At 34.8% G+C, this 20,794-nt stretch overlaps 1 protein-coding gene across 2 annotated transcripts in view; it reads right to left on the bottom strand.

The window, feature by feature from the left end:
- TAOK3 (TAO kinase 3) overlaps window positions 1-20,794 on the bottom strand; it is a 191,260-nt gene that overhangs the window by 58,296 nt on the left and 112,170 nt on the right. For both annotated transcript variants that reach the window (XM_060118610.1, XM_060118609.1), the window contains 6 exons: window positions 16,236-16,307; window positions 15,741-15,842; window positions 12,149-12,194; window positions 11,134-11,230; window positions 8,593-8,706; window positions 7,300-7,391 (listed from right to left, as the gene is read on the bottom strand). In XM_060118610.1, coding sequence (XP_059974593.1) covers window positions 7,300-7,391; window positions 8,593-8,706; window positions 11,134-11,230; window positions 12,149-12,194; window positions 15,741-15,842; window positions 16,236-16,307 — 523 coding nt within the window. The remainder of the gene's footprint in view (window positions 1-7,299; window positions 7,392-8,592; window positions 8,707-11,133; window positions 11,231-12,148; window positions 12,195-15,740; window positions 15,843-16,235; window positions 16,308-20,794) is intronic.

Here is a 20,794-nt window from a genome sequence, read left to right as displayed (position 1 = left end):
CATTTATTAACACAAACAGTGAGTGGCAATAATAATGTGGAAGAAGAAAATTCCAGGCAGAGAAACTACGAAATAACATTTATGTTTTTTGTGTTTTTTTCTATTTTTCCCTTGGAGAATGCATTTCTGAACACAGTCAATTCCCTGTCAATGCTGATGAACCATTTGCCAGCTTCTACCATGGTCTGTGCTGGTGAACTAAGGGTCTATAGCTTAAACAGAAGAGTGTCAGATTAACTTCTCTTGAAATAATCTCAAAAAATAAAATATCTGGTGACTGGACAATTTCAGTGTCCAAGAAGCTTCCAAGGATGCATGAATTTACCTAGGTTTTTCAGTGGAAGATCAATTTACCAAAAGATAATTTGTAAAGCAGGTTTAACCGCTTAGGGACCTTGGAGTTTGATCCAGGAAAGAGAGAAAGTGCCAGCAGCATTATCATCTTCCTGCTTTCTGATGACACCTCAGTGATTCAATGTACAGATTAGGGGCTTTTAAAAAATATACACTGTTATAACATATATATGGAATCTAAAAAAAAAAAAAGGTTCTGAAGAACCTAGGGGCAGGACAGGAATAGAGATGCAGATGTAGAGAATGGACTTGAGGACACGGGGAGGGGGAAGGGTAAACTGGGATGAAGTGAGAGAGTGGCATGGACATATATACACTAGCAAACTTAAAATAGATAGCTAGTGGGAAGCAGCCGCATAGCACAGGGAGATCAGCTCAGTGCTTTGTGACCACCTAGAGGGGTGGGATAGGGAGGGTGGGAGAAGGGAGACGCAAGAGGGAAGAGATATGGGAACATATGTATATGTATAACTGAGTCACTTTGTTATAAAGCAGAAACTAACACACTCTTGTAAAGCAATTATACTCCAATAAAGATGTTTAAAATATATATATACACTGTTATAGAAAAGATATCATAAGGAAAGGGGACAACACATTATTCAGGCACTATCCACAACTTTCACTGTAATTTCAACATTAAAAGTAAAATTTAAAGTATACTGTCTGTACCTGGAATTTCATTAAACCTGAAACATACAGAAAACTTAGAAAAATCATTGCTTAGGTTTATATATGCAGCAGTTTAATCATCTTTCATGTAAAAAAAATACCCTTCTTTTATGTGTCCATTAACAAGATTAATGCCAAGGAAATAGAGATGTATAGTAAAGCTGTCAAAGAGGTACTTGTATGGTTTATTACATTACCAGTGTAATAAAGTTTGAATAATTGCTGAGAATTTAAATGTCCTTGGTAACAATTTTATTTTATGAATATTAACTGAGCATGTACTACCATCTTTCTCTGAATCTAAGATGTCATTGACAATAAGATGAATCGCAATTTAAGATGTATCACTATTTTATGTATAACTTAGAACAAAATGCTGCCAATTATAATCATAAAATGCTGTTGCCTGTAAAATACCCCCAGTTTAAAGAGATGTTAAAATGTAAATTAAAAATTTGATGAGATATGATATATACTAGGATTGTGCTGATGATGCCTAACATTTACACATACTATACACCAGATATAATAATAAGCACTTTACGTCCACATTTTCATTTAATCCAGACAATCCCCATAAGGTAGGGGATCTTATTATGCAAATTTCATAGACAGTTAAAATAACTTGACCAAAGTCATACAACTAAAAAATGGCAGAGCTGGAATTAGAACTCAAGTTTATCTGACTATAGAGTCTGTGCTCTTAGGCATAATTTAATACTATCATCTATCAATTTGAAGGACTAGCTGTTGTGGAGGATAAGACAATTTGGGAGAAGGCTACTCTGTTCTTTGATTCAGTAAATCATTTTATAAAAGGCAATCAAAGTTAGGCTGATATAGAGAGCATGTTGTTATATATATTTCAATTCCTTTTTATAAAATGATAAAATCAGAAATTAAGCACATTTCCTCTCCTGTCTCAAGAGAGGAAATACTAAGGTACCTCCTGGGATCTGCACCTATTTTGCCAATGTTGACTGCTGTTTGAAACTCCAGTCATTACTACATCTACATAGTACAAAAACTGATGCGATGACAATCCTGAATCATCATAAAAGGGTGTGTGTTGTTTGCTCTATTTAATTAGGTTGGAAAGGGCAGAATCCATGTTATATTTTAGAAAGATTTTGGTAAGAAAATAACTTGCTGAAACAATGGGTGGGCACTAATTAGTTGTAAGGTTCAACTCGGGGGACATCCCTTTAAAGTGTTGTAACTGAGGAGTTGCTATTATAATTGCAGTGTTACAAGTAAAATTTTGGTTCACTTTAGAATATAAATGACAAAAATAGGAATAATCCTACATACGAATGCAATCAGCTGTTTTGAGCATTGATATATGCCAAGCACTATGTTAAACACTTTACATATGTAATCTCATTGAAGTCCGACAATACCTATGATATATGTATTGTTATTTTCATTTAGATGAGAAAACTGAGGCTTAGGGACGTTTAGAAAATTGTCCAAGTTCTCATCGTCAGAATCAACACGTTACACAACCCCAGAAGGTGTCATTCACATCCTAGACTATGAGAATGCCTGCTGGTGTTATGTGCAGCCACACTTGACTGTCCTGCCAGCTAAGTGCTGGTAAAGCCAAGATTCAAATCCAGGGTGTCTAATTGCTAACTCCATGCTACACAGAGAATAGTTTTTTTTTTTTTTTCAAACCAAAGGAATGTACATTTATTTCTAATTTAAAAACTTTAAATTATTTGATATTTGAAATACATAAAAATTTGCATAGTATTATAACAGAAACCTACTGCTTAGATTTAGCATTATTTGGTCATATTTGTTTCAGATATTTTCTTCTAAAAAAAAGGTAAGATATAACTATTCCTCTTCTGCCCTCCAGAGTTTACTATTCTGAGATGGTATCTCTTACATCTATGTTATGTTTTATTATTATATATATGCTCATAAATAATATATAAAATTGTTTATAAAGCTTTCATAATTGGCATCGTACTGTACCTAAACTTCAGTGACTTTGTTCATTAACTATTCAATGTTATGATTTGAGATTTATCCATGATGATACATGTAGATCCAGCTCATCATAAGAATTTGGTTGTTTCCACCATTTCTTGCTTCTACAAACAAGGTTGCAGCCTCATACATGTTCCAGTGTACATGCATAAAATTTCTAAAGTGTATACTTAGAAGTGAAATGTTGAGTCACTGACACTCCTCATCATCCTTACCAGATGCTGACAACTTGCCCTCCAAAGTGGTTATACCAATTGACATTCCTATTACCAGATGCTGCCAACTTGCCCTCCAAAATGTTTATACCAATTTACATTCTTATCAATAGTGTATGAGAGTTCCTGTTTCTTTAGCAGCTTCTCCAAATTTATTAACCTTCGACTTTAAAAAAATTTTACCAGTCTGATGTGAAATAGTTTTTTTTTTTTTTTTTCTTTTTGCGGTATGCGGGCCTCTCACTGTTGTGGCCTCTCCCGTTGCGGAGCACAGGCTCCGGACGCGCAGGCCCAGCGGCCATGGCTCACGGGCCCAGCCGCTCCGCGGCATATGGGATCCTCCCAGACCGGGGCACGAACCCGCATCCCCTGCATCGGCAGGCGGACTCTCAACCACTGCGCCACCAGGGAGGCCCGTGAAATAGTTTTAACTTGCATTTCCCTGATTACTAAAGATGCAGAGTATCTTCTGTTGTTTGTTGTCCATTTAGGTCTTCTTTTCAATGTTAATTGCTTGATCATATTCATGCCCATTTTTCTACTGGCTGTTTATCTTTTTCTTTTTGGTAAAGAAATTGTGAGAGTTCTTTATAAATTCTGGGCCAATACTCTGTTGGGTAGATATGTTTCAATTACTTTCTATCAGTCTATGCTTACCTTTTAATTTTTGTGTTTTATATAGCTTTATATTTTAAAGTACTAAAAGTTATCATATTTGTCATTATTTTTTAAAAATTGTTTAGAAAAATTCTTCCCTATACCCATAAAGGTATACTCCTAGAATAATATAATATTAATTATACTTACATAGTGCTTATTACATGCCAGGCCAGGTTTTAAGTACTTTATATTCATTAATTCTTTAATCTTCATTATAATAGCACCTACTTCATGGGATTGTTATCTCTATATTATAGGTAAGGAAACTGAGGCATAAAGGATCTTTTCCTAAAAGTTTTAAAATTTTACTTTTGAGTATTTAACTAAAATCTGGAATTTATTTTTGTGTATGGCATTTACTAGAAATTTAATTTTGGCTTTTATCATATAATTAACAAATTGTCTCATATTATTAATCAAAGAGGCCATCCTTTCACCACTGATCTTTATTTATTTATTATTATTATTTTTTTTATGGTACGCGGGCCCCTCACTGTCATGGCCTCTCCCGTTGCGGAGCACAGGCTCCGGATGCGCAGGCTCAGCAGCCATGGCTCATGGGCCCAGCCGCTCCGCGGAATGTGGGATCTTCCCGGACTGGGGCACGAACCCGTGTCCCCTGCATCGGCAGGCGGACTCAGCCACTGCGCAACCAGGGAAGCCCCTCACCACTGATCTTTAATGTCTTTTTTGTCTTATACCAAAATCTGACTTATAGGTGAGTCTGTTTCTAGGTATTCTAGTCTGTTCTATTGACCATATTGATTTAATTATTATAGTTTGGATTGTGGTAGAGTGACTCTTCTGTCCAAATTGTTTCTTCAGAATTGTTTTGACTGGTTTTGGCCCTATGAATTTTAGGGCTACCTTGTCAAATTCTACAAAATATTTCTGGAAGTTTGTCATGAATTCTTTTTAAAGTATGTGAATATTTCTGCGGAGTGCCCCCCGAAATCAGTGTTAATAAGATGAATTTTTTCTGTATGAAACAGAGAATAACACAATATCAGAAACTAAAAAAGAAATCTACCACCTCAATATCCATTAATAGAGGACCAGTCAAATAAACTATGATATATCCATATAATGGAATAACATAATGCCAGTAAAAAAATGAAAAAGTGTCTAAGTTACTAATATAAAACAGTGCTCCAAGATAGTATTAAGTGAAAAATCAAAGTATAGAACCAATTGTATATGTTAATTTAGGGGTAAAAGGTAATATAGTAAGCATATATACATATTTCTAGAGTCGTCCCTCAGTAACTGTTGGGGACTGGTTCCAGGATTGCCCCAGCCTGCCCCAGAATACAAAATTTGTGGATGCTTAAGTACCTTATATAAAATGCCATAGTTTTTGCATATAACCTAATCATATCCTCCCATATCATCACCTCTAGATTACTTATAATACCTGATACAATGTAAATGCCATGTAAATAGTTGTAAATACAATGTAAATAGCTGCCCAAAGAATGGCAAATGCAAGTTTTGCTTTGTGGAACTTTCCAGAATTTTTTTTTTCCCAAATATTTTCGATGTGCAGTTGGTTGAATCCATGGATATGGAAGCCGTGGATATGGAAGGTTATATATTATAAATATACACACACACACACACAAAATAAATAAATACATATATACATACATACACATATATAATATATATAAAAATATACATATTTGTAAAGAATCTTTGGAAGGATATATAAGAAATTAATAACAGAGGTTCCCTTTGTGTGTTCACAGGGGTGGGGAAGGAATTGTATGAATAGGGCCAGGGGTAGAAGAAGTCCTTTCACTGCCTATCTTTTTATATTTTTTGATTTACAAAACACATGAATGTTACTTATTTTAAAAAATTAAGTAAATATTCTGTTTCCTCCTTGAATTGTTTTTTTTTCTTCACTAACATCTCTTTAGTATTAAAAAAAAAGACAAATTGTGTATCTTTATCATATGTTTCTTTGTTGGAAGAGGTCAATGAAGCAACCGGAAATGCAATACAAACATATCCCAAGTCATCTCTGTAGGCCAAACATTGTAGGGAAAGAGAAAACTATACTCTGAGAATCAAACTGAACTTAGAAATCCTTAGGACAAATTCGGATAACAATATAGAAGAAATTAAACAAAAAAACCCTATATTAAACAATATAGCAGAAATTAAACAAATTTTAAAGCTCAACAAAGAAATTTTTTAAATGGATTTTTAAAAAACTAGACATATTTATATAAATTTTGAATAAAAAATCTAAATAAAGTCACTATTGTGCTTGGGAGCCAGCTCACACTGGCTTTGGAAGGTTAGCTGTGCATACCTTTCTCCAACTCCACATTTAGTGATTCAAACTGATAACGTGAAATTGGCTATGGTGGGGATACTTACACCACAGAATCTGGCAAATGCTACAAAATGCTTCCCCTCACCCCCCAAGGGGGTCATTGGTTAAAATTACCAGTATACCGCTGGATAACGGTAACTTTAAGTTATACTAAAGTTCCAAATATGCAACCAGAGGATTGAGGTTCTGTGGTATGTTAGACAATTTTAGATAACTGCAACAATATTTGGAGGACAACTTTAAAGCTGGGAGTATCCCCTAATATGAAGTTTTCTCTGGGGTTGCTCTCTATATAGGTCAGTTTTTATTCATTTTATTTTTGGCTCCATTGGGTCTTCGTTGCTGCGCGAGCTTTCTCTAGTTGCCGCGAGCAGGGCTACTCTTCGTTGCGGTGCGCGGGCTTCTCATTGCGGTCGGTGGCTTCTCTGTTGTGGAGCACGGGCTTCAGTAGTTGTGGCTGGCGGGCTCTAACACCGCAGGCTCAGTAGTTGTGGCGCATGGGCTTAGTTGCTCCGCGGCATGTGGGATCTTCCCAGACCAGGGCTCGAACCCGTGTCCCCTGAATTGGCAGGTGGATTCTTAACCACTGAGCCACCAGGGAAGTCCCAGGTCAGTTTTTAGAGTCCAATCTTTAATAAGCCTACTATTACTTTTGCTATTACTTTTTAGAATCCAATCTTTGATAAGCCTGCTATTACTTTTCCAGATTTCCCTTATACAAATAGGAATGTAAATTAAGTAATGAATATTACTATGAAGGACATATATCATCACTCATGGTATGGAGAATGGATAGTTTTCAAATATTAATTCTAACTATTGTACATTCTTACATTTGTTAGCTGCCATATCTACTCAAAACTCTTTTTCTTAACTTAATATAGCAGAGAAAAGCAATCTTATGATGTTATACCAAAGCATAGAAAAAATATAGTAAATTCACATTGCCTAGCACATATATAGCAGTAACTCATTAAATAATCACTGGATAAATGAATTAACAATCATAATACGGAGTGATTCTCAAAAGTACAATGAAAACAACTCTTTACTCACCCATTTCAATACAAGTGATCCCAAGTGACCAAATATCAACTTTCCCATCATACTGTCCTTCATCCATAGCTAAGATCACCTCTGGAGCCATCCTGCCAAACATAATGTACAAAACTCAAGTTGCAAATTAAAAACAAAATTCACCTGATAAAGTGATTCAATAAAAGAGCTGTTTTGGGGCATATTCTAAGTTTTATCTGATAAAGTTATAATTTTCTTACACAAATAATTTGAAAAAACACTATTCAAAATATAAACAATACACTCAGTGATTTACATGAAACAATACATTACTTTCAACAGATCATGGTTCCACCATTTACTATCCTTTGATCTTGGCTAAGTTACTTAACCTTTCTGTATATCAGTTTCCTCATCCATAATATGGAGAGAATTTTATTAGCTACCTCAGAGAGATTGGTAAAGGATTAATATGTATGAAACACTTAAATAAACTACTTTAAACAACATGAAGAATACTGCATGCAATTACATAAAGCAATATATTCAGATATTTCAAAGATGTTACAAGTTAAAAAACAACTAAACTGGCTATAATAATGGATATTATTTTGTTTGTCCGTAATGGATTTTCATTAGGAGGGTAAGGGCCATATAGTTTAATATGCTTTGTTCTCTATTAGTGTATGTAAGTAGTTGCTTAATAGATGCTATTTGATGATAGTGGAAAAATATTCAAATAGTAGCTGATTTTTTTTAGTAGGCAAGTAATTTTCCAGGGGTATAAGTCATTCTCCAAGGTACAATGAAATTCCAATGTATCTATGAAAGGAAGGAAAGGAGTCTTGAATAGAACGGGGTGAAACTTTAAGTCAGAATGACAAGTGAGGTAAAGTATCAGAGAATTCAACAGAAACAAGAATCTGGATTTCTTTCATTGAAAGGTAAAATTTATGCTCATTGGCTACAGAAGGTTAAAGAAACTACCTTGTTCTTGCCTAGAGACTCTGCCTGAAGAGAAAAGTTCAAAAGAAACTTCAAATGAAGTCTAAAACCTGAGCTTGGTCAGTGAGTTGATAATCCTACTCAGTTTACACACAGTGACATCAACCTTATTTGAACAATTTAAAGTCACCGGAAATTTTATACTAAGTCTGAGGGTTTCTTTTTTGCTAGTGAGTTTTCTATCCTTCCTAATGAAATCTCATTTGAGACACATGGTGAGACACTCAAAACAAACAAACAAACAAACAAACAAAACCAGTGCTATGAGTCCATCTTGTTTATATACACATATTTTAAAACTATGTCATGTTTTCTAATTCCACATACCAGTAAGGTGTGCCCACGAAGGAGTTGGCAGGAGAAGCCACTGAGGCAGATCCAAAATCAGCTAGTTTCACCTGACCTGGCTCTGTTAGAAGAATATTTCCTGCTTTAATATCCCTATAGGAAAAAATAAGAGGGTTAGAAAATTACTTTTCAATTTTGATTATGGAATAGGTCAGAGCATGCAATTAATAAGAAAAAAAGTTTATTTAAAAAAAACCTTGCTCAGATAGCCAGAAGGGGATTTAGTGATTACTGCATGTTGTAAGGGGGCCTAGATTCCTTGGTGTACTTACTGGTAGGTCATAGTAATTACTAAAAGGTACAGCTTTCTTTAGAGGGAGGGAATGCAATGAGAAAAAAGGCAGACATGGCCGACAAGGAAACCTACTCAGTTGCTACACTTACAAAATCATATTAGTTGCTGAATCCAGTCACCAACAGTATTGCTTGTGCTGGGGAAAATTGGCACCATCTGTAACTGCCTTTTTTTTTTCTCTTCCAAATTTCATGACATTTTTGGAGTCTAAACAAACCTTCAATGACTCTGTATCGACTACCTACCAATAAACCTCAACTACACACATACCTTTTCTTTCTTGCCTGTGACCCTTTCCCTCTGCCTTTAATTGTAACTGCAACTCTAAGGCATTTGAGAGTACATGTTATAGAGAGGGTGTTATTTTAAAAATAACACTGTACAGTAAAAAGAAGACCCTGAAAGATCAAAACAAACAAGGATTAGGGGTTAGGAAATTGCATTTCTATTGTATTATTACAAAGAATCTCAAGTGGTTACTACTAAAACTACTAGATATTTTATGCAGCAAAAAATTTAAAAAACATGATTAAAAAAATTTAATCTTTGATTGAAAATTTGGAATTTGAAGTATGAAAATTTGGAATGAGAAGATGTGGATGTACTCCTTATTCTCTTTAAAAAAGTCATGAGGTGTAATGAGTACTAGGAACTAAGAATTGTTGATGGGCAACAGAAAGATAAAGCAGAGGGAATGAGGAAAACATGTTAACTTGAAAATGAAAGGTTCAAATGCTCCCAAAATAACTTTTGCAAAAATCTTCCCTTGAAAATTCAGCTTCTTTCCTCATGAAGACATTAAGCATTGGAAGAGAGAACTAAAAAAACATTATTTATTTCTCGTACAACAGAAAATATCTTTTCTCTAACCCTGGCTTGCCTTTTAAATCAAAACAATAAGAATCTGAATTTATTTTTAAATAAAGAGAATTCTTTAAAAGTTTTTTTGTCTTTTCAACTCTTTTTACCTATTAAAAAAGATAAAGTATAATATAGAATAAAACATTAAATTAACGTGAAAATTGAGGTAATAAAGGCACAGAAACCTGAACTGACTTTTATAAACAGGAGCAGGCAAAACTGTCATAAACAAGTTGGCATTCAGTAATGACATCTTAATACCAAAGATAGATAGATAGATAGATACACACCTTAAAGTTTAGACATATATATACTTTAGAATTGTCAAATCCATAAATTACAGTTAAATTAATTTTATCAATATTTATTAGACATGGTTATGTTCATTCTTCATCCTTATGAATAAGCCAAATTCATGGCAGGAATTTTGGTCTGCCTGTCTTGAGGGAGTTCTGCTTTGTGGTATGTACCAGTAACTGTGATGGCTACTCTAGGATGATTAAAACAGAAGCAAAAGGGGAACCTATGACTTACTAGTTTCATTTCTTCCTAGTAAATGTAAATTTTTTTTCTTCTGTTTTTGAGCCATCTCAGGTCCTTTATGCCTACCTCATATTCCACTACTTGGCCACCATTCATTAAAGTAACAGTACTAGAAGTTCTTTACTGAGAGAAGGAAAAATTGGTAACAACATCTTTGTTAAGAAGTTAGTGGTGGGAAGTAGGTTGGAAAGAGGAGAGTGGGGCTGTGATAAAGAAAATGTAATTTAGAGGGAAGCCTTGGATTAGGAGTTAGAAAATCTGAGTTTCAATCTTTATTACATAAATGCTAGGAAACTATGGGCAAGTTATTTAAATCTTTTTAAGTCTCAGTTTCTTCATCTACCAAAATGAAGACAGTATGTCCCTAAATATCTATACGGACTAAAGAAATGCAAAAAATGTAAAATTGATAAAACAGCATATATTTACATGAGATTGACTTGTTATTTGCAACAGGAAAGGGAGAAGAACTCAGCTAGGAAATAAATATATGCAAGGAAGGCTAATTTTCTTTCCTTTTTTTCTTGACAGTATCAAAAGGTTGCTGGGCTCTTCTTCAAATTTCCCTGCAACACTATGCCTGGAGAATAGTTACCTACAGAACAGAGATGATATAAGTCTTTGTGGTTACATGGGAGAGACCAAGAGATAGGAACTAAATTTGGGCAACTTTACTCTTTAAATCCAGAAGCAGCAGCAATCTATTTGCTTCCCATAAATTCTTAGGCATCCTAAAAACTGGAGCATGCACTAATTTTCAAGGTTCCTTGAACAGACAGTCCTGTAACCGAAATGAAAATGTAACTGGCCTCTAATCTTACCTATGAATCAATGCATGAGAATGTAGGTAGGCTAGGCCCTGCAAGGCACCATGGGTAATGGCAGCGATCTCCACTTCCTGAAGTGGTTTTTTATGAACTGAGGGGAAAAAAAAAAAAAAAAAGCCAGGAATAGATGATCAGTTTCATTCCTATTTTTATTATATTATACAGCTATAGCAGGCTGAATTATATACTTTTTCTTAAATGACAATTTGGGAACAGGTTCACCTAAATACATAGGATATATATTTTCTATAGAATAACAATAAATAACCAGATTAACAGGAAACTGTAGCATAAAAACAAACCCCTTCAAAATTAAATAAAACAAAGCCTGATAATTACTGCAAGAATTGTTCATTTACTTGTCAGTTGCAAGTCAAAGCCACACTGATCCCAACTGGCCAGGCCCAAATTTACAAGTCCCTCTGACATTTTAAGTGTCTAGAGTGTTTTAGGTTGCATTATTCTCCTCTGCTGCAAGCCATGTATAAGTATCCCTTCTAACTACAGGTGTTCATTATTTGTGAAAGCAGCTAATAAGCAATTTCTATTCAGAGATCATGGATAATATAAGAAAGTTTTTTGTTGTTTTTTTTTAATGTAAATTTTAACTCAGTCTCTGGTTATAACAGCGTCTGCAGAGGAGAACTGGGTCAGTCAAGAGATGTGAAAGGGTTAAATATCAATATAATTTGGATACCAATACCATCTACCTCTGTTTCATACTTACACATGAATTTGATGTTTTTGGCTACACATACTACATCACATGACCCAAACACTTTAGTAGTACCTGCCCTGGATGGGCCATGAACTAAAACAGCGGGAGGGCTGCTAATCATTACTCAGATATTTTCAGCGACATGGCAGAGACAGAGTCTGCATGGCTTATCCACATAACCCTTAAGTCTAAGTCATTCACCATTTAGTTTGCCCAAGGTGTGCTTTAATACAGGAGTAGACAACATTCTGGTCAAGGTAAAAAAGAAGGGGATAGTGCTTTTATCCTTACCTTCTAATAAATCAGAGGCTGAGCCTAAGCAATATTCCATCACCAACTGTAACAGAGTGAAATAATAACCAGAATAATGTAGGTTAATAAGAAACTGCTAAAACCAACCAACTAACCAAGGAACTAAGAATACTAGGATAATAAATATTCTGATTTATCTGAACCTGTTATTGTTATTTCCTATTTGAAATCGGAATTGGTCTAAGACAATATGGGGATTGTATTTAAGGATTTAAGGTGGCTAGGTTGGAGTATAAATTAAATTTTGTAACTTGGAAAGTGGCAACCAAATAAATGGGCCAGTAAAATCTATACTGGGAATTATTAGTTAAATAATACAAACAAGTAAGCAGTAAATTCCCTACTTTCACATTTTAAAAAGTTCTGGGACTTCCCTGGTGGTCCAGTGGTGAAGAATCCACCTACCAATGCAGGGAACGTGGGTTTGATCCCTGGTCGGGGAACTAAGATCCCACATGCTGCAGGGCAACTAAGCTCTTGCTCCTCAACTAGAGCCCATGCACCCTGGAGCCCACGTGCCACAACTACAGAGAGAAAACCCGCACGCCACAACTAGAGAGAAGCCTGCGCGCTGCAATGAAAGATCCTGCATGCCTCAGTGAAGATCCCGTGTGCCACAACTAAGACCCAATGCAGTCAAAAAATAAAATAAAATAAAATAAAATTGAAAAGTTCTAAACAAGAAAGCATCGGTTAGAACTCAATCTAAAGATGTATCCTGCTATGTATTATTACATTAGCTTGAATCCCTGAGACATGAAATATTTCAATTTATTTCTTAAAATATTTCTAGAACAATACTATTACATTAATATTGATATTTATTGGCTTTGCAATGTTGGGAGGCGTTTGAAAAGCAAAAATGAGAAAACTCTTTCTTTACTCTCATCTTAGATATTTTAGGCATTCCAGATTACTACTGATTTATAGCCAAGGTCAGAACTGGAGTGCTCAGTGACCAATCGCCACACATATACACACAAGCACACACACTCCTACAAATTATTATTTTGTTATTCTAAAAAAACACAATATGCTTATTATGAAATACATATTTCCTATAATCACATAGACATAACTACTATTAACATATTGGTTCCTTCATTAAAAAAATTAATATGAAAACATTTATGTATTATGTACCCTGCATTACTGGAATATTTTAGAAGGATATGAGATATAATATATATTATTATATGTCATATATTATTATAATATATAATTGTATATAACATAACATACATATCTTATATTCTTCTGAATTTATTCCAGTAGCAAGGTACACAATATATCATATATCATACATATATATTATTATATATAATAAAGATACACATCTACATTATTAAATTTATTATACATTTATAGATGTAATTAAATATACATAATGTATAAAAATTATTCAATTTCTGGAATAATCTAAAACAAAATGAGAAACTTAAAAGTTTAAAGTTTAGAAACTTTATTATAGTTTTCTGCTTTATATTAAAAGTAAGCAGATTCAGGGCTTCCCTGGTGGCGCAGTGGTTAAGAATCCGCCTGCCAATGCAGGAGACCTGGTCTGGGAAAATCCCACATGCCGCACAGCAACTAAGCCTGTACGCCACAACTACTGAGTCTGAGCTCTAGAGCCCGCGTGCCACAACTACTGAAGCCCGCGTGCCTAGAGCCCATGCTCTGCAACAAGAGAAGCCACAGCAATGAGAAGCCCGTGCACTGCAACAAAGAGTAGCCCCCGCTCGCTGCAACTAGAGAACAGCCCATGCGCAGCAACGAAGACCCAATGCAGCCAAAAATAAATAAATAAATAAATTTATTATTTAAAAAAATGTAAGCAGATTCAGAAACATTAATTTTACTTCTTATTATGAAATGAAAGAGTCCACATAAGTGAATATTATAATGAACATTAGCCTTTTAGGTGCACTGTTTTTCTTTTTTCTTCAGCTGTATTAAGGTATAATTGACAAACAATATTTTTAATCAGTGTTGATGGAAACATTTCTCAACTGTATTATTCAGTTTTCTAATTTTTTAAAAATTTTTATAATTAAAAAAATTTTAATTTGTTTATTTATTCTTTCGGCTGCACTGTACGGCTTGCAAGATCTTAGTTCCCTGACCAGGGATGGAACCTGGGCCCTCAGCAGTGAAAGCACAGAGTACTAACCACTGGGCCGGCAGGGTATTCCCTCTAATTTCTTAAATTATGTAAATTAATACACACATATAATTTCCTTAAACTGAGTATAAGGAAAATGAACATAGAACTTTAGAACCGACTAGAGTATGTTTATAGTTATGTGTCTATTTTTAAAATTACATGTTAACTCTGTATTTCTGTCCCAAACATTCTTTTCCCAATTATTCCATAACACAAGGGCACCTGAGCTGTGGCTGGCTGTTCGCCCTTGACAATTATCAGCTCTAGTTGCTCTGCTTTTAAATTGTTAGGTCTGCTTTCTAACCTCCCCAACTTCCTCCTTCAGGTCAAATTAGTTATGGCTATTTGTATGCATGTCTCCAGCAGCTTTAGTTCTATGAGTTGCTTCTAATTAGCCTATCAAATCCTTATAGACAAAGACTAGGTAACCAAACTTATTAGCATTCTATGTAATCTAAGAGTAAATAGCCTTCAAATAAGAGCTCGGAGGATTTTCTGAAGTTTTGAAACACATGAGATCTAGCACTTGATTTTGTAACATTTATTCTGTCTGCTCAAAAATCCTTTCTTGACTCCTTCAAGACAGCTGAGATTGCCAGAGAACTGATTTCCATAGAATGAGATACTCCTCTTATTAATTTCTTCTGCTCAGTACAGAAGCAATGGCTCTAGATATCTTAAGAATTGCTTGAGCAGAAACGTTTATGTTTAACCTTTGATATTCTATCTGGGGACAAAAATTCCACTCCCTAATTGGAGATCATGTACAGGAAAGGACTTGTACATTGGTAAGTATTCAATAAATGATAGTGATATTGAATACTTTAAATTGGAATGTGCAATCCCATAAAGTACAAGGTATAGCAGTTTCTTGTTCTAGACAATGTCTAATGTGCTAACCTAAAATCAGAAACAAAATCATGTAAAATAAAAATGTAGTAAGAAGATAGAGTGAAAAAAAAGACCATTGCATTTTAATCATAATCTAGGCTCTGTTTGGTAAAAAACTTAGACGGTGATGGTAATATCAAGCACAATTCCAAATTTGGGGGGAATTGGAGTAGGGGATGAGAAATGACAAAGATAAAAATTCTAGGATGAGAATAAAAGGCACTGCTTTTTACTTTTGCAAATAAATCATTATAAAATGATGTTAACTTTCACTCTCTCTTCGTTGAGTGTTTAAGAATAAAATTTCCTGTAGACTAGATGTCATGCTTAAACTTACAGAATGTATACCATATGGCACACTCTGAAGTAAACAAATGTTAAATACTGACAAACAAAAATCAAATGGGACAGAAATGGGCTGATAATTTTACAGACCAAAGAGATAATAGAAAAAAAGGAAAAGAAAAAAATCTTAATAGGAAAAAATAAAAAGATAATAGAGGTCCTCTTACTTACCCAAGCAGTGTGCTCTTTCAAGTAACAACCTTTGTATTCAATAGTATTAGGATGCTTCAATTGTCGTAAAAATTTGACCTCCTTAAGAATATCTTGCCATTTCTATTTAAGTCAGAAAGAAAATATCATAATTTTTGAACGGAAAACAGTATTTTATTTTCAAGTATACATATAAAATAGTCTTTTCATTATTTTAAATGGACAAAGAGAATATTTAATACATGAAGAAGCAATTTAAACTTGCGTTATTTCTTGTTTTAGTACATATAAATTAAATCAATCACCAAATATATTATAATAAATCCATTACACTAATCCATGTTCTATTCCACAAAATAGTTGACTGAGGTAGAATATTAGGAATGTTTATTATATGCTCCACAAGAAGGGAAAAAAAGAACTGTGAAAAAGAAATGCTTAAAGAACTTTGTTTCTACTGTCAATTTCATATTAACTTGCTTATGTCAGTTTAGGTACACAATGTATTTAACATACCTCATGTGACTGCTTCCCACTGTAGGACATTTTCTTAACTGCCACCACCTCATTGGTGTGAGCATTTGTGGCCTGTGTTAAGAGAGTAGGGGAAAAAGTTAAAAAGAATGAACGATGTTTCAAATAACTTAAATATTTGACTTGACTTTTATAACATTTCACCCTTCATTCTCACAGTCTAAAGATGCTGCAACTTTTGATAGGCTAGACAGACATTTCCACCCCACTTCAAGGTACAACTTCTCTTTATCCGTTTCCATATACATTCAAAGGTTATAATGTAAAAAAGGGATTAAGGTTTAACAAAACATATCCAATCAAAGAAGTCATATTTCCAAAATATCCATACTGGCTTCACCATGTAGAATGTCTACCAATGGAGAACTAGTTAAATAAATATGAAAGTCATGTAATGAAATAAACATTAAGAGAATGAGGTAATCAGTATGTATATACGGTAATAGTAAAAAATATCATGACAAAAAAACCCTGTACAATATGATCTTCTTTTTACTCAATATACTAAAAACAGTAATATTGAGTATATGTGTAGAAAAAATTATGAAAGAATTTATATCAGAATATATATCAGTGGTAATCCCTGGATTATCTGATATATTATTATGTCTGAAAGAACTTTCCATGATGATGTAAATGTTCTATATCTACATCATATGTAGTAGCATGTCAAATGTGGCTAGTGTGACGAAGGAAGTGGATTTTAAATTTAATTTTAATTAACTTAAAATTTAAATAGTGGCTAATGTATTAAACAGTGCAGCAAAGGATAAGATTAATCTTAAGAGGGACTTTCACTTTCAAAGGTACTTATATTTTACGGTAAGAATGTATCACATAAATACATACACACATTTATGTGTATGTGTGTGTATTCATCTATAAAGGTTGCCTTGTCTCATAATTATCTCTATATATCTTCTCCATACTCAAAATATAACAGTTCATTGAAAGCACACCTGAAAATCATAAATACCTCAGGTAATAATCTTTTCCTCCAAATTTACTTAAGAAATTTAACACTATTTCTAAAAATTTTCAGAAAAATAAATATAAGACATTAAACATTATCTAATCTTAGCCTTCTTTAATAACAGGGCTCTGCACCAGTGTCATACCCCTGATGTAAGTAAGCTACTTCGGTTCTATGATATTACTATTGTGGACCAATAAATCAATAGCAGTGCTTCTGAAGTAAAACTGGAATTCACTCTCTGGTAAAATAAGGTCACCAATTTGAAGAGAAAAATGTCTAATCAGTTTCTAAAATACAATTAAAGAAGCTCCTCAGATAGAGCAATGTCTTCTTTCTAATTAAAAAAAACTTAATTCCAACAATAAACAATAATGTTGATGTAAAAAGAATTCAACCCTAGAGTCTTAATTAATGCCAAAATGCAGAGAAAATGGACACATACTAAAAAAATTTTTTGTACAAGCACTAAGGTAAAAGTACCTACTACAAAAGCAAGGTATCCACTAGTTTCAGTTTTCAAATTGGCAGGACTCTGTAAAGGCACTTTTTAGGTATTTTATTCATTTAGAAGGTACAGACTGATTTTTGTTAAAAACAAAGATCTCTCACATTTTGCTGGCTTTTAAAATGTAACACTAAGGGACTTCCCTGGTTGTGCAGTGGTTAAGAATCCGCCTGCCAATGTAGGGGACAAAGGTTCGGTCCTTGGTCTAGGAAGATCTCACATACCTCCAAGCAACTAAGCCCGTGAGCCACAACTACTGAGCTCACATGGCACAACTATGGAAGCCCACGTGCCCAGAGCCCATGCTCCGCAACTAGAGAAGCCACTGCAATGAGGAGTGTGCGCACTGCCACAAAGAGTAGCCCCTGCTCGCCACAACTAGAGAAAGCCTGAGCACAGCAACGAAGACCCAATGCAGCCCAAAAATAAATAAATAAATAAATAAATAAATAAAATAAAAATGTAACACTAAGACTGTGCTTAGATGGCAAGAAAGAAAAGTTGATGTAAATTCAGTAATACAATGAAGGTTAGAGTGACTGTGTCTGTAAAGAGGATATTTTGGGTATGAATCTATGTACTGTATAGCTTAAGGAGTCTGGGAAAAGTTTAGAAAATGCTCAAACAATGATGAATTTTAACTTTTAATTTTTTTTTTTTTTTTTTTTGTGGTACGCGGGGCTCTCACTGTTGCGGCCTCTCCCGCTGTGGAGCACAGGCTCCGGAGGCACAGGCTCAGTGGCCATGGCTCACGGGCCCAGCTGCTCCGCGGCATGTGGGATCTTCCCGGACTGGGGCACGAACCCGTGTCCCCTGCATCGGCAGGCGGACTCTCAACCACTGTGCCACCAGGGAAGCCCTTAATGGGGTTTTTAAAAAACCAATCTGTACCCTTTATAGAAAGAAAAAAAAAAGGCCCACACAAATGGAATCTGATAGTATTATCTAATTGCTTATTAAGGTTATTTATAATCAAGGGTTATTTGGAACAAGAGACATGAAAAAAGAATCACCCTAAAATAAAAATGTATTTCTTTACATTTATAGAGTTACCACTTAGAACCTGATAAGTGTACTTGCTTATAGAACCTATCTACTGGGCAGAGACTTGAAATTTGAAAACATTTCCATTTATATATAGATGTGAAATTTTTAATCTATTTTATACTAGTTAAAATTCAGAACTGAAACAGAAACTTAAAAAAAATCAATTTTAGTATAGAGAAAGGAAACTATCAATGGGGTTTCAGCTTTCCAATGCATCATACTGTATTATGAACGATTCCAACTTCTAAACATTTCAAGTTTTATTCTTGAAACTTACATTCATACTTAACACTTCCAATAGTCTCAGAGGTCTCAGTAACCTTAAGCAAGATCACTGATTCACCATGTTCTTGGATTGGAAGAATCAACATTGAGAAAATGACTATACTACCCAAAGCAATCTACAGATTCAATGCAATCCCTATCAAACTACCAATGGCATTTTTCACAGAACTAGAACAAAAAATTTCATAATTTGTATGGAAACACAGAAGACCCCGAATAGCCAAAGCAATCTTGAGAAAGAAAAACGGAGCTGGTGGAATCAGGCTCCCTGACTTCAGACTATACTACAAAGCTACGGTCATCAAGATAGTATGGTACTGGCACAAAAACAGAAATATAGATCAATAGAACAGGATAGAAAGCCCAGAGATAGGGCTTCCCTGGTGGCGCAGTGGTTGAGAGTCCACCTGCCGATGCAGGGGACACGGGTTCGTGCCTCGGTATTGGAGCATCCCACATGCCGCGGAGCGGCTGGGCCCATGAGCCATGGCTGTTCAGCCTGCACGTCCGGAGCCTGTGCTCCGCAACGGGAGAGGCCACAACAGTGAGAGGCCCACATACCGCAAAAAAAAAGAAAGCTGAGAGATAAACCCACGCACATATGGTCACCTTATCTTTGATAAAGGAGGCAAGAATATACAATGGAGAAAAGACAGTCTCTTCAATAAGTGGTGCTGGGAAAACTGGACAGCTACATGTAAAAGAATGAAATTAGAACACTCCCTAACACCATACACAAAAATAAACTCAAAATGGATTAAAGACCTAAATGTAAGGCCAGACACTATCAAACTCTTAGAGGAAAACATAGGCAGAACACTCTATGACATAAATCACAGCAGGGTACTTTTTGACCCACCTCCTAGAGAAATGGAAATAAAACCAAAAATAAACAAATGGGACCTAATGAAACTCAAAAGCTTTTGCACAGCAAAGGAAACCATAAACAAGATGAAAAGATGGGAGAAAATATTTGCAAATGAAGCAACTGACAAAGGATTAATCTCCAAAATTTACAAGCAGCTCATGCAGCTCAATATCAAAAAAACAAACAACTCAATCCAAAAATGGGCAGAAGACCTAAATAGACATTTCTCCAAAGAAGATATACAGATTGCCAACAAACACATGAAAGAATGCTCAACATCATCGATCATTAGAGAAATGCAAATCAAAAGTACAATGAGATATCATCTCACACCAGTCAGAATGGCCATCAGCAAAAAATCTACAAACAATAAATGCTGGAGAGGGTGTGGAGAAAAGGGAACCCTCCTGCACTGTTGGTGGGAATGTAAATTGATATAGCCACTATGGAGAACAGTATGGAGGTTCCTTAAAAAACTAAAAATAGAACTACCATACAACCCAGCAATCCCACTACTGGGTGTATACCTTGAGAAAATCATAATTCAAAAAGAGTCATGTACCACAATGTTCATTGCAGCTCTATTTACAGTAGCCAGGACATGGAAGCAACCTAAGTGTCCATCGAAAGATGAATGGATAAAGAAGATGTGGCACATATATACAATGGAATATCACTCAGCCATAAAAAGAAACGAAATTGAGTTATTTGTAGTGAGGTGGATGGACATGGAGTCTGTCATACAGAGTGAAGTAAGTCAGAAAGAGAAAAACAAATACCGTATGCTAACACATATATATGGAATCTAAAAAAAAAAACAAAACAAAACAGGTCATGAAGAACCTAGGGGCAGGACTGGA

The sequence above is a fragment of the Mesoplodon densirostris genome, chromosome 15 (assembly GCF_025265405.1).
Source record: "Mesoplodon densirostris isolate mMesDen1 chromosome 15, mMesDen1 primary haplotype, whole genome shotgun sequence".
Taxonomy (NCBI): Eukaryota; Metazoa; Chordata; class Mammalia; order Artiodactyla; family Ziphiidae; genus Mesoplodon; species Mesoplodon densirostris.
This window is presented reverse-complemented; position numbering and strand designations above follow the sequence as displayed.